This window comes from Mustela putorius, unplaced genomic scaffold, assembly GCF_011764305.1.
Source record: "Mustela putorius furo isolate JIRA1106 unplaced genomic scaffold, ASM1176430v1.1 tig00003909_pilon_pilon_pilon, whole genome shotgun sequence".
In the NCBI taxonomy this organism is placed as follows: Eukaryota; Metazoa; Chordata; class Mammalia; order Carnivora; family Mustelidae; genus Mustela; species Mustela putorius.
The window spans coordinates 30,025,024-30,048,654 of NW_025422057.1; the positions used below are offsets into that span (position 1 = coordinate 30,025,024).

The window sequence follows — 23,631 nt, forward strand, 5'->3', positions numbered from 1 at the left end:
CCTTAGCCATGACCATGGGTGATTCCCCTCCCTCCCCCAGGACACCCTCACCTTGCCTGTAAAATGGGAATGCTGATATCTGCCTCACCTCGATGGGAGGGCTGCGTGTGACCCTGACCAGGAACAGCCAGGTGCTCTGCTGGTGGGAACTGGGACTGTTCCTCTCACCTCCTTGTCCTATAAGCAGCCCAGGGTCTTTGTGGTCCTGGGTGCTGCCACCACAGGTCCCTTCCAGGGGAGGTGAGGTGTTAGGTGGGCTGTCTCTTCTCTTGGATTGCACGCACACACACCTCTGTCTGCTGACCTGCACCCTCTCCCCCGTCAGGACATCGCCTCGCCCAAATTTTCCATGCCATCCCCGGTCCGTACCGTCATCGCCGCTGACTTTGACAATGATCAGGAACTGGAGATCTTCTTCAACAACTTCGCCCACCGCAGCTCCTCAGCCAACCGTCTCTTCCGGTAGGCACTGCAGCCTGGCAGTGACTTCTCGCTCTCGCGGGCTGGGAGTCAGGAGCAAGGTGTAGGACTCAGAGGGGAGTTCCCAGGGCTGTTCCCGATGGTCCCTGATGAAGGAACAGAGAGGAGGGAAGGAGGGACTGAGCAAGAGGCTGTGGAATGAAGGGCAGAACTGGGGCAGGAAACTGGCCTCCTGCTGTTGAGGGGGAAACAGGCAGAGGGACATGGCCCAATGTGTGCCCAGAACCCAACCTCTACGGGAGAGAAATCCACATCACCACAAAAAGGAGTTACAGAGTCAAGTTTGTTTGGGTGTGCCTGGGGTTAGCAAAGACAGGCAGATTTACTGGCTGCGGGACTTCTCAGAGCCTGTAACACAAGCATGAGTGTTTTTAATTTCTGAAAGGGAGATGGAATATTCCAAACAGATTTGACCACAGGACACCTCTTTCAAAGATTTTATTCTTGGGACTGGTACTCCGCAAAAATCTCTTGGGAAATGCTGGATGAGACGATCAATGGTAGACCAGGAAAAGGGACTGACAGATGGAAGGAATCTGCAAGCACCTGCATCTGGGGAAAAAAGGTTGGAAGTTCGAAGGCAATACTTCTCTAAGAGGGGCCCAGAGACCATTGCATCAGAATCACCCAAAGTGCTTATTTAAAGTACATTCCGGGATCCATCCAGATCTCCTGAATCAGAATCTTCAGGGTAAGGCCCAGAAACCTCTATTTTTAACAAGTGCACTGGGCATCAGGTGACTCTTAATGACACCAAAGCTTGAGAACTGCTGTTGGGGAACCTCAGGCCCCATGTGGTTGGAGACAACCCTGTTCCTGGTCTAAAACGTGCTACTGGGGCTCAGGAGCCTGTGGGGAGAGGAGGCAGGGAAGCAAGGGGCCTTGGATTCAGGAAATGGGCCCGGTCACCTGGCTCAGCTCCACGGGGCCCCCATCCTCTACCCCAGGAGGGGGCCCAACTATTAATAAAAGGCAAGAGCTGTGACTAAGCATGTTTTAAAATATGATTATTAACAAAGCATCAATCCTGACTGGAAGTAATCACCCCCCAAAGGCACCAGGTTTACTAATTAGGCGACTTGGAAAAAGCTTATTCACAACTTCAGATTAATTGCAGAAGATCAATTGCTCGTTAACAGAGATACTACTTTCCTTCTCTGGCTAATAAAGTGTCACTTGCCAGGGCCGCTGAGCACAAGGGAGTCTAGTGATCTCCTCACTGTGGCCTGAGGACCCAGGCCCCTCCCCCATCCGCCTGCCCACCTGGCTCTCACACACCTCTGGCCACCCCGAGGGCAGGCTGGCCCGGGACTGCCATGGACGAGGACAGGGTCACCCCATAGTGGTCCCATGGGTTAGTGTCTTGGCCTTCCCACAGCCACAGCGTGAGCCACTTCCCAGGCACATGACTATGCTCCAAGTCCCAGAGCCAGATGGGTCCTGAGCTCACGGCCCAGAGTGTGAGGGGCTATAGTCTGGGCTGCCGCTCCAACGGCCACCCTGCAGGTTTGGCCCCACCTGTCTCTGTCGCTGAATGGAACACAGCAGGCTCCTCGTGGGAGATGCTGGGGACTCAAAGCCTCCGTGTGCTTGAGCCTGCAATCTTGCAATGAGGAGTGAGGTAACCAAGGATTTCATCACCCAAACCAGATGCTTAGTGAGCATAAGGGGTCCTGTTGATAACGGCAGGCCGGCGGGCCAACACGGACTCTCCCAGGCCAGCCGGGATATGACGGTCACACTGCTGACATTGACACCTGCCTCTGCTCTGTTCTCATCTCTTCACCCCTATGCCACTCCCCAGCTCCTGTCTCTGGCTCTGAAAGGGATTCCTACAGGAGCCTTCAGCAAAGTGCTTGAAAATGCAAATCTGGCCATACCCCTTTTCCACTTGAAACCTTTGGAAGCCCCCCACTGCCTTCTCTTGGACTCATCCCACACCCCGCTTTGTCCCCCACCTGGTCACACTCCATTTCTCCTTTTACAGCCGAGCTTCCGACACTCTCCCTCTGTTCAGTTCCGGGCTGTCCCCGGCCCGGACCCTCAGGCAGGCCGCCCCCTCCGCCCCTTGCTCCTCCGTCTTCCTCTGAGTGACCACACTCATCTTCCGTTCTCAGCTTAGTCGGCCCTTCCTCCAGGAAGCCTGAAGCCCGAGTGGGCTTGCCCAGCTCTCCATCCCCTCAGCCTCTCTCCCTGTTGGCGTTCGGAGCTCTGTCTGAGACTCCCTGCGGTCATGGACCCTGAGCTCCGTCCTACCTGACGCACACCACAGCTGCAGCCCCCCACACGCTAGACAGCACACAAAAGTCACTGCCGAAGAATTTGATGGGCAAATACGTCGATGCAGTGGAACTGCTGGGCTTTGTCCTTAGGAACCCTTAACTGCACTGTCACTTAAACCTGAACCCAACTGTGGCAGAGCCTGCGGTTCACAGGAGGTCAAAGGGACTGTGGTTGTTGGCAGGCCAAGGCACATGTAGCTCACATGCCGGAGTGCACCCAGGCACGTGGCCCTCCACCCGGTCCACACCCGTGGGTGAGCTCAGCACAGATGCCTGGGGCCTACAGATGGCTCTCCCAGGGCTGCTGCTCACCACAGCAAACCCCCTGCACCCAGCCCTCCGGCCACCACAGGCTCCAGCTCAGGGGACCCCTGCCCCCCCCACCCGAAGTCACTGGCCACAGCCCAGCCCGCTGGTGACTCTGTGACTTGAGCAGACAAGAGCCATCAGCAGTGTCACGGGGGTAGAGATCAGATCCCTCCTAGCCCCCTGGCTCCCCCAGTATTGCTCCACACATCCAGGCCAGAGCAGCCAAGGCTATAAGAATCTAACAAGTGAGAAAAATTGGGGGAAGCTCATCGCCATCATCAGCATTGAGCTCAGTGCGGAGACAGAGCAAGACGCTCACAGTGGGCTTTTCTGAAGCAAGTATTGCCGTGATTCAGAGCTTAAAATAGAGCCCCTGCAGCCCAAAGGGACCCGTTTCCGCCCTCTTTGCCGCTGGACTTCATCCTCGCCTCCTGCAGACACGCGCGCAGAGCTTCCCTGGGGGGCCACACGCTGTGCCAGGTGCCCGGGAAAATGCGAGAACCAGTAACACGTGGTCCCAGCCTGTGAAGAGCTCCCATCCAACTGGAGAGAGAAGAGGCACTCGCTCAGAGCTTTACCACAAGGCAGGAAGTGACAAAGGCTGAACAGGAAGGCCCTGCTTCCCGCATGACTGTCAGGGAGGGCTTGAAGGAGGTGGCATCTGAGTGGTTTCAATCCTAGTTACACCCAGAACTCAGAAGCCCAGGGCCACTTGAAGGAAGGAGAAGGTCAGTTGAAGGTAGCTGCGTCCCTGCCCCTTCTCCATCTATCAACTGCCCTTCCCCAGGCTGTCTATAACTCATCCATTAGAGAAAGAAAAATCAATATTTACCAACGTAAATTAAAACCCAGGAAGGGAACAGGCAGGGTGTAGACAGGCTCTGTGAGCAGATGGTGGCTCAGTAGGCGCCCACGTGGGGCCCGGCGCTGCTCAGGGGACAGAGACGGGAGCAAGTGGACCTCTGAGTTCAGGGGGCCCGCGAATGCCATGCTGGCACATTAGTCATCCAGGAACAACCTGTCTCCTCTCCTGCAGGGTCATTCGCAGGGAACACGGTGACCCCCTCATCGAGGAGCTCAATCCCGGTGATGCCTTAGAGCCTGAGGGTCGGGGCACAGGTGAGGGCACCTGGGGGCTCCAGCCTCCCCTCCTCTGTCTCTGCCCTGCCCCGGCACAGGATGAGGGCAAGAGGACTAGGGCTGCCAGCTCCCGAGGGTTGGGTGAGTCCCTGGGAGCCCCGGGCTGGAAACAGGGGAGCCAACGATCCGTGTGGGGCTCTGGAAATCCATGGGCAGTAGGTTCTCTGACACCAGGCAGGGATAGAAAGGAGAGGCTACGGTCCTGCAATCTGACCCTTCCCCTCTTGGTATTCAGCCTGGTGTCAGAGAAAGAGCACTGGAACGGGAGTCCCAAGCCTCGGTCCTGGCACTGCCTCACTTGTGGTCTTGGAAGAGGTGCTTCACCTTCTGGGTCCTACCCTGCACATGCATGGAAAGGATAATGCCATCTGCCCTCCTTACCTCTGTGTGTGGTAGTGAGGACCCACAGGAGCCCATGAATGTGCAGACATGACATATGGACAACAGTTACAAAAGTAAAAGGCGTGTGTGATAGATGAGGAAGAAGTCCTTATGGTCTGAGCAGTTGGCACCCACTGTCTCCATGCGAAGTTCAGGGAAAGGAAAGGGAGCCCCTTTCGTGATCTCCTGTCACAAGCCGGCTGTGAGAAATCTGAGGACAGAGGCTCCCTGCCCCCCGCCCCGCTTCCTGCCCCAATGCTGTGCTCTCGGCTTCCCCCCTTCCCCCAGGGGGGCATGTGCACGACTGGGCAGTGGTCGGGAGCCCCTCTCCCTCTTGGGTCTCCTGGCCGATGGCCAGAGTGAAATCTGCCTTGTTACAGGGGGTGTGGTGACAGACTTCGATGGAGACGGGATGCTGGACCTCATCTTGTCTCACGGGGAGTCCATGGCTCAGCCGCTGTCTGTCTTCCGGGGGAACCAGGTGCGCATGCGCCCCGGGGCCCATGGAGTGCGACCCCGTGTGCTCCTCTGGGTCTAAGGTGGACGAGGGCAGAGGCTCCGGGGATACTTGCTTGCCTGGCATGGTGGGAAATAGAAACCCAGGAAATAAATCACAGCCACACACAGTAAGCCTCCAAGAAGGGCTGCCTCGTGGGAGAAGCTCTTGGCCCCTCCACTGTCCACCGGCACTTCTCCAAAAACTGCTTTTCCTGAGCCTCTTGGCTTTTCCCTCATTCTTCCAGTTCCTCTCTTTCCAAACTTGTGCCTCGTTCACCTTCCTTCTCTCTTCTGTCTGCTTCCCCTTCCTTCCCTCCCTGCCCCTCCTGCCCCCCACCCCCTGATACTCACCTGCCTTCCTCCCTACCTGCAGGGCTTCAACAACAACTGGCTTCGAGTAGTACCTCGGACCCGGTTCGGGGCCTTCGCCCGGGGAGCTAAGGTTGTGCTCTACACCAAGAAGAGCGGGGCCCACCTGAGGATTATCGACGGGGGTTCGGGCTACCTGTGTGAGATGGAGCCCGTGGCACACTTTGGCTTAGGTGAGTCAGAGCAGGGGACGGGGTAGGCAATGGGCTGTCGCGCCCAGATGGTGGTGGGCTCCTAAAAGTGTGTCCTAAAGCATGCTCGGGAATGGAGGGCTGCCAGTGTATGGTACATCCAGGTCCAGCGTCAGCTGCAGCGGATACCAGCCATGCAGGCAACCCTGCTCCAAAATGAACCTGAACTCCAGAGAGAGGTTTCCATGCTCTGCCCTTTGCATGGACTCCCACTGCTGTCCTCTGTTGAATTCGTTCACCTTCGGGTCAGAGTATTTAATCATCCCCGAGTCCAAGACTGGGGCCTTGTTCGAACATTGTCCTGCAGACTTGTCCACACCAGCTGTGGACTTGGCCTCTTGGGACCGGCTTAGTGATTAAAGCCTCCCCAAACCGCTGGTGCCTTCCCTTAGCTGGAAGGCTTAGAGAACCCCTGCATTCTTGGCAGCGGTGTGATCACCCCCAGGGGGGTGAAAATTGGAGAAGGGAAGCAAGCAAATCGTACTCTGTGTTTATAGGCTTAAGAGAGCACATGTACAGTGATCCCGTACACCTGTCATATGCATGAGCCATGGCCACACACCTATCAGAACAGCTACCAAAAATAGCGATAACACCACATGCCGGCGAGGGTGCGAAGAAATGCACTCACCGGTGCATTTCTGGTGGGAAAGCAACATGGTACAGCCACTCTGCAAAACAGTTTGGCGGTTTCTTTAAAAAGAAAAAACCAAACCCACGACTACTATAAGACCCAGCCACTGTACTCTGGGGTATTTATCCCAGGTGAACAGAAACTTCTGTCACATAAAAATCTATGCAAGATTTTTCCAGTAACTTTGTCGGCAGCCGCCCAGACTGGAAGCACCCGGGGGGCGCCGCGTAATACGTTATGGTTCAACAAACCGTTGTCCATCCGCATCAGGAATGTTACTCAGCAATAAGGAGGAGGAACTGCTGATATATGTAGCAGCTTGAATAGCTCTCCGGGGCATCACAGGGAGTCGGGGGGAAGGCCCATCTCATAAAGTAGGCCCATACTGTTGATTCCATTTATATAATATTCTCAAAATGATGAAATTACAGAGACAAAGGAGCGCCTGGAAGGCTCCGTTGGTTAAACGCCTGCCTTCAGCTCAGGTCACGATCCTGGTCACAATCCAGAGTCCGGGATCGAGCCCCGCTTCGGGCTCTCTGCTCAGTGGAGAGTCTGCTTCTCCCTCTCCCTCTGACCCTCCCCATTCTCATGCTCTCTCTCCCCCTCTCAAATAAATAAATAAAGTCTTAATTTTTTTTTTTAATTAGAGACAGAAAATAGAACAGTGATTGCCAGGGGTGGGTAAGGCCACATAAAGGGACAACCTGAGGGAGGTTTCTGGGGTGATAGAGCAGTCCTATGTCTTGATTTTGGTGATGGTTGTTAGACAAATCCATGCATGTGATAAAATGACATAAAATTACACATGGTACCAATGTGAATTTCCCAGTTTTGGTATCACGCTACAGGGGCACAGCTCTAACCTTTGAGGGCAACTGGGGGAAAGGTACGCAGGGCCTTTCTGTACTATTTTGCAACTTCCTAAGAATCTAGAATTATTTCAACATCAAACGTTTTTAAAGAAATGCATTGGGGAGGAAATAGTGTGGGAGGGTAGGAATGTCTAACGAGCCTTCTTGGGAAGAGGGGCAATCCTGGAAAAAGTGTGGAGGAGCCAAGAGTGACTTTATTAAAACACAACGGTTAAGAAAGCATCTGAGTCGAATATACATGGGCTCCAAGTCAGACACCCTCCCCCATGTGTTAGCAGCTCCTGGGGAGATATAATATTAACATTGGAAGAGTAGGCAACATGGTCTGAAGTTAATATACATGTATATACTAATATACACATTATTATATTATACATCATACAGACAATGGAAAAAGCAGGAAGTAGGAACAGTGATTCTGAGTAGCTGGACTGACTTAGTAACTCTCAGGCGTTCCAGGAGGAACTTTGCCCTTACTATGTCCTTTCATGCTCGCAACCCCCCTTGAGAGACGGGCATTACTTGTCCCCATTATACAGATGGGAAAACTGAAGATCACAGCAAGTAAGAAACCTGCCAAGGTCACGTGATCAATGGATGGCAGAGCTGACCTTAAAATTCAGACCCACCCGGCAGTGTGATTTTTATTTCCTTCCATGTGTTTTGTGTGTGTGTTCCAACTTTTATAGGAACACATAATATTTATGCAGTCTGGAAAAGAAGCATAAAGTTTTAGGGGACCCAGGGCCTGGTTCTATGAGCATGTTTTTGAGCTGTTTCGCCCCGGATGGGTCAGCTCCCTGTTGAAGCATTTGTCACTTTTACAGTAGCCATTTGCTACACTGGCCCAGTACAAGATGACTTGAATACCTAGTCCTCTCTCGCCGAACACCGTAGTTGACTGTCCTTGAGCGCTTAGCGTGTACCAGGCTCTGGGCTAACGGACTCCACACAAGAAACTTCACGCAGTTCTTACTGCAATGCAATAAATCATAACCCCTTTACACAGGTCAGAAAACTGAGGCTCGGGCCAACTAACAGGCCCCAAATCCCATCTCCAGAAAGTAGAAAGGGCCGGATTTGGATCCCGACTCCCTGGTCACCACTAACCACCATAACTTAAGAGCTTGACCTCCCAGAGCTGCTCTGCATAGACCCAGCCAAGGTTCTCCTGCTTTGCCTCTTTCTTCCTGGACATCCATGTCCCCTCAGTTACCAAGCGACCCATGCAAGGCCATCCAGTCACCAGGGTAACAGCTGCATTATCCTAGGTGGGATGTTCACCCAGTATCCAGCTGGACAGCAGCTCCCACCCCACTGTATAGACAAGGAAATTGAGGTTCCACATAACAGTGTCAGGACAAGTTAGAGATGCTGCCCTGGTTGGGAGCCCCTCCAGACTGCCAATCCTCGATATCTTGCAAGGCCAGGGGATTTGTTCTGGCTCTGAACTCCAGCTCAGACTGCTCCATGAGTCCCCCTGGAAGCTCCTCTCCGATGCCAGGATCCACTCCCAGAGAGTCACAGAAGGAAGGCTGCTCTTAGGGACTGGTCCCTGTAGGTCAGCCCTGGGCCTGGCAGTGAGACTCCCAGAGGCAGCTGAGCTGGCAGCAGAACCAGGAAGAGGGACACAGCGAGGAGCAGGTGGGCTCCATCCCTGCAGCTCCAAGGTCCCCAACCCAGGAGGGTCTCCTTCATGGATCCAGCATAGCGCAAGCCTTCCTGATTGATTGAGGGGCCGCCAATGGGGTGGGAAGAGAGGGAGCCACGAGGAAAGGCCAGACAAAAGGAAAGGTTAAAGAAAGAGAGAGGATGGGGCACACAGGCAGACAGGGCACTAGTGAAACCATGAGATGCAGAGAGATGTGGGAAAGAGATGAATGGGACAAAGAAGAGATACTCCCTGCCCTCCAGGCTCATAGTCTGAAAACGGCAGATGGACACAGAAACTCCAGGGGCAAGGCAGATCTGGACGCACCATCACATTGGCCCAGGGGCTGCGTGAGGACAAACACAGGAGAAATAGTCCTGCTTTCCCAAGGACATGGACTTAGTATGGGCTCTAGCTGGATGGTAGGGATTTAGAAGGCACAGAGGGTTGCAGAAGAGAGCATCCTAGGGGCTAGCCTGGCTTGAACAAAGGCCCAGAGATGGGAGTGTGTTCAGGTGCCCACATAACCAAATGGTCTGGTCAGAACGGAGCCTAGAGAGGGAAGCCAAAGCCGAGCTGGGGGTAGTGGGGGTAGCCAAGAGCCAGGCTAAAGGGGACAAGCAGATCAGAGGGGTTTGTTCAGCCCTGCAGGGCAAGCTGAAGTCAGGCTATGCTGGGCTGGGGTAGGGCCACCAGGGGCCTTCCAGGGAGACCAGTGCTTGCAAATGTTCTTTGAAGGATTTAATGGTTTTGCTGATTGTAGGAATAACACATATTGATTATAGGACAATTAGAAAGTATAACATCATTACAAAGAAAGGAAAAAGAACCTCTGATCTCACCATTATCTTTTGAATATTAAGTGAAAAGTAAATGTTTCTCCCTTTATCCTCTCCCAGTACCATTTGATTCATTTAATCAACACGCATTTACTGAGCATGTACTATATGCTGAACCCTAATGAGACACAGATCCTTGCCATGGTTGATCTTACCTTCTAGTGGAACTAGTGGAAGCATACACTATGTAATAAACATAACGACTGCATAAATATATAAAAGGTTATAAGATGTTAAGCGCTACTGAAAAGGAAATGCAGAACAGGGTAAAGGGGGTCAGGAGTGTGGAGGGGAGGTGCGGGGGTGGCCTGCTCCCACGCCCATGCTCCGGGATATAACTTTATTACATGCAAGATGCACGGGAGCACAGTTACAGGTAAGTACTCCTCGGGGATTTGTTTCCAATGAAAATGATTATGTTCTTCCCGTTATTTCCAAACTTGCTTCCCGCCCCCCTCAACAATATAACCAGGATGCCGTTCTGCACATGGGACCCCTCCTTTGTTTCCCTCGGGTGCTGCCGGATAGTTCACTGGGTGGTGCACTCATCATTCATTGAGCAAGTCTCCTCCCAACGGACAGTTCGATGGTTTCTGGTCTGACCAGTTTATTTCGTGGCACTCAGGGTGACATGCTCGGGGCATGTCCAGCCCATGAATACAAGAAAGGCCTGCCTAGCTGTTCCAAATGACTGAGCCACAGCTGTGGGGCACACGGCTGTGCAGGGAGCCGGGGGTCTCTGGAGGGAAGACAGCCGCCCTTCCAGCCCTCACGATGCTCCCGCTCACCCCAGCTGACCATACTCCCTTCCTCCCTTTGAGACTCATCCCCGGCCTCCCGCTGGCTTCGCAGCAATGGGTGGTGAGAGAACTGGACACAGACACGTGGGCGGCTATGCACCGGTGCCCCTCGGCAACCTGTGTCCTGGGCATGTGCATGTCCTGCTCATCTCTGCATGGAGCCCGGGTCAGAGGACGAGCTTCTCCGCCCCTCATGTGCTCGCCTCACTCCCGAGGGTCTGGGCTGCCTTGTACCTACAGTAAAAACTCAGGGACCTCACTGGGCACATGTTTCATTCTCTGGGGTTCCCAAAGGGCCCACTCGGCCATGCAGAATGCCCTCATCTTCACCCGTACAAGCGGCGTCTGCCACCACCCTCCCCACCCCTGCTCCACAGTGCTCCTGGCCTTGTCCCACCCCTGCTGTGGCCCACCCTGGCCTTTGCCGGCTCCTTCTGGTGCAGATGGGCAGCCAGGCTCATAAAAAAGCATTTCCGCTCACGGCCCCTGTGGGGTCCCCACTGCATGCTGGTTGCTCTGAACCCGCAGCCTTGCTTCCCCACCACGCCCCAAGCCCCCTCCCTACGTATCCCACACCCTGGCTCTCCATTTCCCGCTTTGCAGAGGGCTGAGGTCACTCAACCAAACCCAGAGAGTAAAAACAAGCACCCGCCACCGACTTGCTTGCCCCTGCCAGCCCCATCGGGGGCTCCTCACCGGCCAGCTCACCCCAAGCAGTGATGGCACGCCCGTATCCCCACCACATACTACAGCACCTTCCTTTAATTGTTTGCAAGTGACTCAGAGCAGCCTCCAAGCCTGCTGGTGCTCATTTATGGAAGGAAAATTCAGTGGCCCACATAAAAATTGCTTTATTGAAGTGCAAAAATATTCCACCAACTGTATTCCCACCATCTGTTTTGCTGGTACTTCTGAAAAGCGCAATTCTCTGTGCCTCTTTGGCCTTTGTCCTTTAAAAGCTGCTGGAGGTGACTCCCTGCTGCTCTTGGCCTCCGAGCTGCACTGGTGAATGGTGCCTCCTCCACTCCCTGACTCACAGCCCCAGCAGACAGACAGCTTCCACACTGCCCTTGTGCGGTGCCTGAAAAGACCTGAGACGTCTGGAGACTTGAGAAGGAACAGCCAAGCTTGGGGACAGGAACCTGGGCTCCAGGCCTCACTCAGACACCTGCAAGTCACTTCTTGCCAATGTCTACACCTGGAAAATGCGGCTAGAACACCCACCTCTCAGGGCAGTCAGGAGGATTCAGATAAGCCTCACACGTGAAGGCACAGAAGTCCGTCCCTGTCTCCTCCCCACTCCCACCCCTGCCTAATTCACACTCGCATGCTCTGCTTCCCCACCTTGAACTTCTCCCTGATCTTCAAATACACATGACCTTTTCACACCTCTGTACCATGCCGGACCCTTTGCCTGACCCGCTCCTTCCCTTCCCTTCTCTGCCTCACAGACTCCTACTCCTCCCGCAACACCCAAATGAAGTGACTTTTAACACCTGCCTCTCTGACCAAATGGCACCAACGCTATGGCTTCATGCTCCCAGTTTAACATAATCACTAGGTTCCCTGCCCCTATGGGATGCGGCTCCTTCAGGTGGGAGCCTGCTAAATCCCAGATCCTGGATGCTAGGTCTGTTGGGGGCATGAGGGTGGAGTGAGCAGAACAAGGGCAAAGCAGATCCGGGCTTTGGGGTCAGATGTCCGTAGCTGGGGAACTATGAGCCATTTACATCACCTCCCCAGGTCTGAGCCCCTTTGTCGCTGAAATGGAAATGAGAGATCTAGTACCTTCCGCATGGTGCTGCCAAGAGGATCTGGTGCTAACACGGAGATCAGCGGGTACAGTTTGGGGGACACATTCTCCAGTATTATTGCCAGTCAATGAGGGTGCTTTGGGAACTACAGGGTGACTCCATGTCTAAGAGATGATGGTGTTGGGGATGCCAAGGGGACAGTCGGCCTCGGCCGGGGAGGGGCTCACATTGTGAAGAAGAAGGACTGTCCTCCCCAGGAGTGCTAGAGCTGTCGGCTGCATGCCCATCTTACAGATAAAGAAACTGAGGCCCCAGAGAGGGTGCCCGAGTCAGCAGAACACTTGGCAGTGGAGGAGGGAGTCCTACTGAGACGCCTCCTCCTTGGCTTACTTATCTTAGAGCCCCAGCCCCTCCCTGGGTTTGGAGGAAGGGAGGCAGCAGGACTCCGAAGGACGTGCTGCAAACACAGAATGTAAATTTGCAATTGTCTATGAATATTCGGTGACTCTTCTGAGTTATTTCGGCACTTCAGTCAGTCTGGAAAATGTATTCGTGTAACTGTTCTCTTGGCTTAGGTGAGAAACATTTGCTGTTCTTTGTCTCCTTTCTTTAATGGAAACATGTTTACTTTTTATATATGCCACTTAATTTGGGCATAACTTGTTCAACCTGAAAACGCCAGGTGCCTTTAACTTCAAGCAACTATTTCAAAACAGAAAAAACCTATAGGTGATACCCCCTGATCCCGTGTCCACCCCCTCCTCCAAAAGGAATTTTAGAAGGAGGGAGCAGAGGAAGAGAGGGTTAGGAGAAATTGTTTCTGGTTTCTGGGTCTGCTCCAGGAGTCTCTCCCGGAGCCGCGGCCCCAAGTGCCCTCGGAGGCAGGGGCTGCCCACCCCTGACACCTTCGAGCGTGGGAGCAGGTCACCAGCCTCATTAACACACAACACAGCAGCAGCAGCAAGGCAAAGGGGAGGTCAGCGCAGGGAGAACCCCGACACTGGGTGATGTGGCCCGGAAGGGGCAGCTTCCTCTGGAAGCCCCAGAGTGGTGTGCTAGGACTCCGGGAGGAAGGGGCCTCTGGGACCCTCCGTGCCAGGCCTTCCCGGCCTCCCATCCCAAGGGGGCCCCTCTACACAGAGAAGTCTACACGCACATTCCCCTTAAAGTCTGGCTGTGGCTGCCAACATTTTCTAAAATGCAGGAATTCCTTTTATACATGAAAATGTGTCACAGACTACCCTCCGCCCCCATAGTAGCTATCCTGGTAAAATCCACTGGTGGACAATAAGGGCCCGGAGCTGCTAGAAATTCAGTAACACGTTCTGGTTCCCCTTGTTTTTCTAAGAGTATCTGCATACATTACAGGGAAAGTAGCACAAACACGTGGGTGACGTATTGTTGATTCAGCCCACAGCTGATTGGGTTTGTGGACCCCTGAGCACTAGGCCCACATCTGGCCATCCCTGGTGGGGGACATCGAGGGGGCCGCACCCTCTCTCCATCCTGGGCTGCGCACTGCCCTCTTTCCCAGGGTGACCGACTCGGAGAAGAGCTTCTCCCCACAGGTGAGGCCCAGTCCCCTCCTCCCGCCCACCCTAGTTCATAACCATTAGCCTGACTTTGCCGCAGTGACCGTCCCAATGCCTTAAGCAGGGGCCTGCAGCCAGCTCAGACACGGCCTAAACACCGGACAGATCTGCCCAAGCTACTTTCTACCGCCAAGGTCGCACCTCGCTTGAAGGGTGTGTGCAGGCGGATTCTCCATGAATGTTCTCTGCGCTTCGCCATTAGCTGCTGTAAACATCTCAGCTCTGCAGATTGGGGCTTCCCTTGGGCCTTCCACAGTCCCATTCTTTATCACCTCGGCTTTCATTCAGAGCTCAGCTCAAGGGCCTGCTCCCCGAAATCACCCTTGATCACCCTGCACTAGAAAGGCCCCCAGCCAACCCCCAGTTCCTCTTTACCCTCTTGTTCTACTTTTGTTTTCTTCACAGAACTTCTCAGGATCTGACGTTATTTATGTTCCTCTTTTTGCCTGTCTATCCCCACCATTGTGGACGCTTCCTGGAAGCAGGCCCATTCCCAATGGCAGAAGAAAGTGTGGCCCCTAGCAGGCTATAATTATAAATAATATAAGTATATAAATATAGTGACATGCCCAAGATGATATAACAAGTCAGCGGCATGGCTGGAATTTGGCCCCAGGTCCCCCAGATGCCCAGCCCTCACCACGTTCTTTCCAATGGAGCAGGAAAATGGTACAATCAAGATTTGAACACACGACTGCAAAGTCAACCTGCTTACCACCAGGCTTTACCTCCTCCCCCCCACCCCGCAAAAGAGCTTCATGCTGATTGGCCTGTCCACTGGAATGTAAGCTCTAGAGCTGCATCGTCCCGTATGGTAGCCACTAGCCGTATGTGGCTATGGAAATATAAATTAATTAACATGAAATAGAATGTAAAATTCAGTTCTATCTTCTGTCCGGCAGGGAAGGACGAAGCCAGCAGTGTGGAGGTGACGTGGCCGGATGGCAAGATGACGAGCCAGAATGTGGCCAGTGAGGAGATGAACTCCGTGCTGGAGATCCCCTACCCCCGGGATGAGGACAGACCTCAGGACCCAGCCCCACTGGAGGTGAGCAAAGGCGTCCGGGCCTCAGAGCCAGAAAAGCAGCACCCCACTTCCACCCCGCCCCACCCTGCAGCTCTATGGGTAGCATATGGACTCCCCGAAATTTGCAGACTTTGCCCCTAGGATGGAAATCTCAGCAAAGGGCAGGCTCCATGGTGATCCCTCCGTATGCAGTTTGGGCAGGGCCTGGTCACTGAAGAGGGCCAGGTTCTGTGAGGCATCCCGGCTCAGACACACGCACCCCACAGGAGTGAGATGAGCAGGAGTCTGAACAGAATGTGCTCTCGGCCATCCCCCAGCCTCCTATTCTCAGTGCAAGGGAAGGGGTCCTGGCAGGGAGGGGCTGCCCCCAGGCCCGGAGCTACGAGCACCCCTCGTTCTAGGGTCCAGGTGACGGCCGCTCTGCGGCTGTGATGAGGAGGGAAACTGAGGTGGGCTCTTCTTCACTCACTTGTGTCTCTGCTTCTGCCCACGCTGCAGTGCGGCCAAGGATTCTCGCAGCAGGAAAACGGCCATTGCCTGGGTGAGTTGCCTGCGGGCACCAGGGCATGGGGCAGAAGCCAGAATCTCCTTGGGGAATGCTAGCCTGAGCCCTGGCCAAGCTCAGACTGCAGACCAGAGGAGACAGGTGGGGAGGGAAAGGCGTTGTTTGCCTCAGGGGCTCCAGAAACCAAGATGGCTCCCCAGAGGGCAGTGATGTTCGCTGCCGGCAGGCAGAATCACTGCGGTTCTGGGAACTGTGAGTGCTTCCTGCTCTGAGCTCGGAAAAAGTTGGGCCCGGGGAGGGGACCCATAAGCACCTACTGTGCATGTGCTCCCAAATCCCAAGCCAGCAGGTTTGCTACTGAGACCTAAGAATCAATAAGACAAACATAGTCCCTGCTCCCCCTGGAGCTTAGAGCCTGTGGGAGAGGCACAGGGGTGAACAGCGATGACCCTGCAGTGTGAGCGGGGCAGGGTGGGGGAGGGGAGGGTGTGGGCGCCCAGAGGCGGGGCCCTGCACCAGCTAGAGAGGGCTGGAGAAGGTGCCCCAGAGGAAACAAGGTCTAAGCGGAGAACTGGCTGCTGGGGTGGGGGGAGGCGGTTGCCAGGCAGGGAGAGGGGAGAAAGCGTTCAGGTGGAAAGCGCCACGTGGGCAAAGGACCACAGGTGAGAAAGTGGAGGAGGACAGCTCTGAGGGTGGCCTGGGAGGAAATATGTCCCCTCCACTCTCCGTGTCCCCACCCCAGTGGCTCTAAACAAATGGTGCATGGACACAGAAATTCCAGCATCTGGCGTGAGCACCGGCAGGACCCTGTGAGGTCACCCTTCAGGCCACCTCTTCCTTCTTGTCACCCAGCAGACGTTTATGTGCCATGCACGGTGCTGGGGATGCAGGCCTTAAGCTCCAGCCCTGTGGAGACATTTATTCTAGTGAGGGGAACCACACACCTGTGACTGGGCAGCCGGAGGAGATGGGCTAAGAACCCTTCCAAAGGTGTCTCTGGGTACTGTTTTGGAAAGAGTGGTCAGGGAGAAGACCTTTGAGTTGAGACCTGAAGGATGAAAAGGTCCAGCCCCAGAAAGAGCTGAGCTTGAGCAGAAGCAAAGCACCCGAGGCAGGAATGGGGCCTGGTGCATGAAAGGAATGGGAAGGAGCCAAGTGCTAAGTCAGGGAGGGTGGCGAGGTGTCCAGAATTTGTTCCTAGGGCCCTTTGCAGTTAAGCAGGAGAGTGGCGTGGGGTCATTCACATTTTCAGAAGATGGACTGCAGATTGGATTGGAGGGAAATGCGGCAGCCAGGGCGCAGGTCCAGAGGTGGCGGCGGCCCTCTGGGCAGCACGTAGTACGGGCTGGGGATAGACTGCAGCAGAGGAGGAGCTGGACCGACAGACGGGTACAGAGGGGGCAGAGTGGCAGGATCGGTTATGAAATTGCCTACAGAGGTAAGGGAAGAGGAGGAACTAGGAATCACTCCTATCCACGCTCAAGCAGCAGAGTGGGTGACAAGGGTGTGACTGCTTTAGGCGAGATGGGGTCGTGGGCAGGAGAAGTTTGAAGGCTGCGGGACCTAGAGTTCCATTTTGGACCTACGGAGTGTGAGAAGCACATGAGATTCACGAGTCTGGAGCCCCAGAGATGGGTTGGGGGCTGGAGACAGGAATCTGGACTCATCCATGTATGAAGACACCACCCACAGAAAGTGTGGTGGATAGAAGATCTGGGAGGAAGCCTGACATCCCCAACCTGTAGAGGTCAGGTAGAGAACAAGTCAGCCAAAAGGACTGAAGTGAGGAAGTTGAGGCCTAGAGAGAAGGACATGCCCAAGGTCACAGAATAGGTGGGGCGACAGAGGCTGAGCAAGGTCCCACTGCCCCACACCTCCTCAGTGAGCCACTCCCCTCACTTCCTAGACACCAATGAATGCATCCAGTTCCCATTCGTGTGCCCTCGAGACAAGCCCGTGTGCGTGAACACGTACGGAAGCTACAGGTGCCGGACCAACAAGAGGTGCAGTCGGGGCTACGAGCCCAATGAGGACGGCACAGCCTGTGTGGGTGAGTGAGGCCCTGCCACGGCCCAGTGCGACACGAGCAAGTGGTCTTCCGCTGGGGAGCCCTGGGGAGGCGCCCGATCGAGGTCCCCAGCCCTGACTTCTCCTAGCTGGCTGGAGTCTCCTTAGACCCCCACTGGGTCTCTAGGGAAGACCACGGCAGAGGTTTGGAGAAGGCCCACCACCACCACTCCTACCCTCTGAAGGGTCCCTGGGGTGCTGCGCCCTGCCCAGAAGTAGTTGCTCTTTTTCCTCCCCTTCTCACGTTCCCTGAAACAAATGTGTGTACCGTAAGGCCAGCCCATCTTCTCCTACCAGGGATAGAAACAAGCTCCTGCTACTCATCTTTGTCTGAATTTCTGAACTGGTGTTTGTCTTCTTCCTCCCAAATGCTTCCCCCCACCCCCATCCCACCCCAACCCCCTTTCTCTTTTTCCCATTTTCTCTCTCTCTTTCTCTCTCCCATCCTTTTTGCAGCTCAAGTGGCCTTTTTAGGTGGGTATCCTTCTGCTGCCTTTAGAATCTCTGAGCCTCTCTCTCGGGCCTCGTATCTCTCTCTAGGCCTTGGACTTTGCCTTCAGTTATATGCACTTTAAATCCCATCAATAAAGGAAAAAAGAAAAAAACAAAAACAAACAAAAAAACAACCTTTGTGGAAAACTAAATCTCTCCCGCTGCCTGTCTCTCTCTCCACGCCCAGCAGATTTTGTTGCGTGCTCCCTCGAAATGAACCCAGGGGTGGCCATCTTTGAAAAGGGAAGCTTGGGAGCTACAGATATTTATGTAATCTTAGTTATTTGTGAAGGCTTTCTATGGATGTTTTCTGAGGAAAAGAGAAAAGGGAAGTCTCCCCTCCTACCCCATCTACCCTCCCTCACTTCTTCAGAAGAATCATGGTAGTCCTGTCTTTTCTGTATTCTCCAGTGTCACAAGGACCCTATTTTGCCCTTAACAAAGATGGCTCCCAGGCGGTTGCTTGCTGTTGATTGACTCATGTACCATGTGCCTGCTGGTTTGGCCTGTGCTGTTTCTGCTCTGTGCACCCTGACTCATTGTGGTAGAGAAAGCCTTATTGGAGTTGGTGGTCATGATGGGAGGGGAAAAGGTGACCCTTTGGGATTCTTGATAAAAATGTTAAAGTTGGAACTTGCTAAGTCTTCCAGCCACTTTCTGGAGAAATTATGCCAATAAACTCTCTGCTGGATATTTAGTGCCTAGCTGGTGCAAAAAAAAAAAAAAAAAAAAATGTGTCTGGGGCAAGTAGATGCTGGTTGGAATGTTGAATTAGCAGTTGTCCTTCCATCCCGGGGCACTTGGAAAGCAAATCACAAGACGGGGGAAGTATCTGCTCTGAGTGTGAACAGTGGTTTGGGGATGTGCACCAGTGTTCACATTTGGGGGGCTGGACTTTGAAGCAGGCAAGGGATGTAGGATGAGCAAGGGGCAGATTATGAAGGGAGTATTCCAGGCCTTCTACCTGGAGGAAGTCACTTTTCTACACTGGGCCTTAGTTTTCTTAATCGAAAGAGTAGGAGATTTGGTCTGGCATATCGCTAAAGCCCTTTCCTTTCTCAGACCCTTCAGTGTGTGGCTGGACAGAGACATGGCTAGTCTCAAGTTACCCTGATTTCTAGAAAGAATCTGGCAACTTAGTCTCCTCTGCAATATGCTTAGAAACCAGGAAGCTTCTGTAGCCAGGGGACCCTTTGGGAACGATGTTAACACCGTAGAAAATCTTCACAAGCAGCCTCGGTACTGAAGGCTTGTTATAAATCACAGATCTATTCTTCATGGGGGAAAAAAAGTTGCCCCAGGATGTAATAAAATCACATTTAAGAACAGAGCAAGCATTTTAAAAACATATTTAACAAAAATCCTACCATTTTCTAATATAATAATAATACTCCCAATAAATCACGAAATATGAATTCCTCATAGCTAGTACTGTTTTTACACTCAGAACAGGAGCTTAAATGAAAAGTCTCAAAATAAAAACAGCTACATTTTTACAGGAAAGCATATAACAACTTAAAAACTGCTCCACCTCTGGGCAGCCCCACTCCTATGTGCTCGTGTAGAATAAAGGCATGGATGGGCCCAGAGATGAGGCTCAGAGAGATGAAGCAATCTTCCCAAGGTCACAGAGCCATCTGGTCCCCAGGCAAGGCAAGAGCCCTTTCCTAGCACACCATCTTGTCAGGGGGTAACAGACCGGGCTGTCACTGCTCAACCTATTCCCTAGTCATTCTGAAAGCTACTGCCTTTCTCGAAAGGAACAAGTAGATCTAAGATAGTAAGATAAGTAAAACCCAAAACCCACAGAGGCAATAGTTCCAAATGTAATGCTAAATGACAAGATAAGAGTGTCCATTGACAGGCTCCACACAACAGCATGAGAAATAAGGGACAGGACCGCTCCTGAGACAGCCTGCCAAGGACATCAGAAAATTCAGGATGGCAGCAAACTTCAGATACCTTCTAAAGTAATAACAGCGAGTTTCTTATAACAGGGTATATTTGTGTCACCATACCCTGCTTGGTGGGGGGGCCAGATGAGTTAGCCGAGAGGAGCTCCAAATTCCCCCAGCTGTCAAGAGCACAGCTACAATACCCCAGCTCTAGGGTAAGAAGGCTTACTCTGGATGTGAGTCATTCATTCAACAAGTATTAGTTGAGCTGCTACTATGTGCCAGGTACTGAGCTAGGCTCTGGGCATACAGTGCTAAGTAGAGATGACATGTTTACTGTCCCCACACTGTCTTCCTCCAGCCAGGTGGAGGAGCCCAGTGCATGGGATGAGAGCAGGACTTACAGGGACCTTCTGAAAAATCTAGCTAAATTCTTGGGTGGCTACACCGGAAAGCAAGCTCCTTGCATCCGTTCACTCAAATATTCATTCAATAAGTATTCATCGAGAACCTCCTATGTGACAAGCACTGGGTCCCTTCCACGAGGAAGGTGACAAGGTCCAATGAAGGGCATCACGTCTCCTGCCCCCACGGTGCTTGTGTTGAGAGAAATATGAGGCTAAAAGATACAGAGTCCAGGCAAGTACTGACCCAACTCAGCATTATCTGCCCCCAAATAATAGAGCCTCCCCCTGGGCCAGGAATCTAGGCTTTCTGCGCCAAGTCCTACTAGTCCAGTACATTTGCTGGTCTGTGCTGAACTGGCCCCAGAGCCACACCAAGCTAGCCAGGCACAGGCTCCCCATCCCTCTTTCTTCCAACTTACCTTCCTCTGATGCCTGCAGGTGTCTACACCCTTGCCTGCCCCTTTTGGGCACAAACAGTTCAGTCCTTTCTTTGTCCCTTAGCCCCGCTCAAGCTCCTCACATCACCCTTGCCTTCTACGGGACTTGAGTTTGTAACAAAAATTGCACATGACTCCAGGGCTGACGAGTGGCACAGGCCTACAGGAGATCGTGTGAACAGAGCTGGACCCCATCTGGGGCAGCCCCGGCTCACTCTAGTAATAATAATATTAGTACCATTTTTATTCTGCCCAAGAACACTCCTCTTCCCCAGGAATGTACCCCCCACATCAGAAGAATAGCCACATTTAGTGAGCTTGGTGGGTCTGGGCCAGATCGAAGATCTTTAGAAGAATCCGCGTGTGTAATCCTCACAACAGTCCCAAATGGGAAGTGCTGTGATGACCCCAGTTTTACAGAGAAGCTAAGTGGCTTGTCCGGCTCACACAGAGCTTGGACAAACAGAGGAAGGACCCCATCAGAGCGGTCTGGCCCCCAGCCTGAGCTCTTAACACAGATGCTTCCTTCCTGTTCCCGGGGGTGGGGGGGCGGTACGCGGTCACTAGTTGGTGACAAAAATCCACCATCCCTCCATGCTGCCCAGGGGCAGGGGATGGGTTAGGAAGGACCTAGGATCTGTGACAGTCATCACAGAGTCCCACTCCGGCGGCAAGAAGAGGCAGTAGTGTCCAGGCCGAGTTCCCTCACCAGCCGGTGTGGCCGACCTTTGCAAAGGCAGAGCCGTGAATCACCCACACAGCTTCTTCAAGCTTTCACTCCGTCGCCAGCCCTGCTCTGGGGAGGTGCCATTCTGAGGGCCAAGAGTCTGATTATGTGTCACTCTGGCTGCTATGGCCCCCTCCCAGGGTCTGGGCATCACACCTCCACCGGCACCACTAGACTGTGACCCAACAGGAGCTCCACTCCAGCCTCCCAAACAGGGCCATTGGTCATTTCTTCAGAGGCCCCACAGAGGCAAGAAGACAAACACTTCATTTTCTTGGGGAGCCAGCTGGGGTTTTCCAGCAGATTCCAGTGTGACATCCCACCCAGACTGCCAGCCCCGGAGGCTAGCCAAGTCCCTCCCCTTCTCTCTCTCCCCGGGGTCAGCCCTATCTCTGTCTCTCGCCTGCAGTGTGGGCCAGAACCCCAGCCACATCCTGTCAGGCCTGAGGTGGTGTCTCCTTAGCAACAGACACATCCCCGAAGAGGAAGGAGGCGGGGAGAGCGCACGGGCTGGTTGACGCCACAGATCACACCAACCCCTCCTTCAGCGGCCGTCCTCCTTGGGAACGGGGCTTGAATGGCGAAGGGGTTGAAGGGTAGACCATGAGAGAAAAATGAGAAACAAGAAGAGGGGAAAAGGCCTCCTTGGAGGAAGGAGCTAACATGTACGGAACGCCTGTCATGGGGCCAGAAGTTTACATGAAAGGCCCCAGGACTCCCCACACCCGTGCTATGGGTCACTCTGCTATGGGATAAATGTTACTCGTCTGTTCTCTCACCAACGCAGCAAGGCTCAGAAAGAACAAGTTCCCCGAGGTCCCAGGGCTGGTTGAGTGGCAAAAGCGGTGATTCAGACTGGCCACTGAAGCCTTCTGGGGAACAACCGCCAGGTAACACACACCTGGGCAAATTATTCAACCAGCTGTCACTTGGCATTCCCTGGCGGGACTCATACTGTGAGCTGGGCATTGCTTTCGTGTCTTAGCCCATACGTCTGTGTGCAACACTGCCAAAGATTCCAGAATGGCCTGGCGACATATGGCAGGTGCTAAACTACTAAGAAGTAAAGGCTATAGTGTGTCAGAGGGGACAGGCGTGCTGGAGTGGGAGCAGCAGCATGAAGGCACATGGAGAGGAGAGCGCTGGGCTGGGGGCGGGAGAGCCCTGCTCTGGGAAAGAGGCATTTGAGCAGAAATGTAAAGTAGATGTGCTATCCTCTAGGCTCAGTTTTCTCATCTGTAAAATGGGGATAATACCTACCTCACGGAGTCATAATATTAAACAAGATGATCTAAAACACTCGACATGGTGCCTGGTACATAGTAAAGCCCCAAATAAATTTCCAATGTTAATAATATTCATAAGTGGGTGGCTCAGTGGTTGAAGCCTCTGGCTTCGGCTCGGGTCATGATCTCAGGGTCCTGGGATCGAGCCTAGCATTGGGCTCCCTGCTCAGTGAGGAGCCTGCTTCCCCCCACCCCCCGTCCCACTCTCTGCTGTCTCTCTGCCTACTTGTGATCTTTGTCTGTCAAATAAATAAATAAGTTCTTTAAAAAATAATAATATTCATAAGTAGCAAAGGTCAGGATGGAGCCTGGGTCTATCCAGTGCCAAAGCTCACACGGCTCCCGGAGCGCCCTGCTGTGGCCCAGGTCTCCCGGGAGTCTGCGGTGTGGGAGACGTGGAGGACCTTGGCTGCCCTCAGGCAGCTGACAGCTTTCCAGGGAAGAGACCTCAAGTCCAAATATAGCCCTAAGGCAGCAGAGCAGACCCCTTCCTGGGGTCTGGGCTGTGGTGCTGCTCCTCTTAGTTCTCACGCAGCACCATTCCCAGAGAGAATCACCATAAAATTAGGTGAACTGAGCAAAGAGACCGTGCCACTGACCGGGCTGCACAGAGCACAGGTCCACCAGCAGCTGGTGACCCGGCCTCGGGACTGGATCTGAGAAGTCATTTAGTCCTCCCTCATCCTGTTCAGCTGTGAAAACTGGGGCCCAAAAAGAACAGTGACTTCCAGGGGGACCACAGCCTAGTGGGGCATCGGACGCCCACCCGGGGCTCCTCCTTGCTCCCCCTGCCTCCTCCTCCTCCAGAAAACTCAAAGTATTTCACACGCGCAGTTGAGTGGCAAAAGCAGTGATTCGGACCTGCCACTGTCTGGTAACGGTTTCCGAAATAGGCGGGGGATGGGAGGGGGGCGTAGAGCTCATTCTTTTCACGGTGCTGACCCAGAATCAGAGTCCGCGTAAGTGCCCACCGAGCGAACCAAAGAACCACGC

The 23,631-nt window shown here is 53.6% G+C and overlaps 1 protein-coding gene across 1 annotated transcript in view; it reads left to right on the plus strand.

Annotated features, from left to right (window-relative positions):
* The window catches only part of LOC101690236 (cartilage acidic protein 1), a 53,468-nt gene extending 34,889 nt beyond the window's left edge, over positions 1 to 18,579 (plus strand). Inside the window, exons 7-14 of the mRNA XM_045069005.1 lie at positions 326 to 462; positions 4,108 to 4,190; positions 4,973 to 5,073; positions 5,464 to 5,632; positions 14,698 to 14,843; positions 15,321 to 15,363; positions 17,234 to 17,377; positions 17,851 to 18,579. Of these exons, the coding sequence (XP_044924940.1) occupies positions 326 to 462; positions 4,108 to 4,190; positions 4,973 to 5,073; positions 5,464 to 5,632; positions 14,698 to 14,843; positions 15,321 to 15,363; positions 17,234 to 17,377; positions 17,851 to 17,969 (942 nt within the window). The 3' untranslated portion in view covers positions 17,970 to 18,579. The remainder of the gene's footprint in view (positions 1 to 325; positions 463 to 4,107; positions 4,191 to 4,972; positions 5,074 to 5,463; positions 5,633 to 14,697; positions 14,844 to 15,320; positions 15,364 to 17,233; positions 17,378 to 17,850) is intronic.
* Positions 18,580 to 23,631: the final 5,052 nt, after the last annotated feature.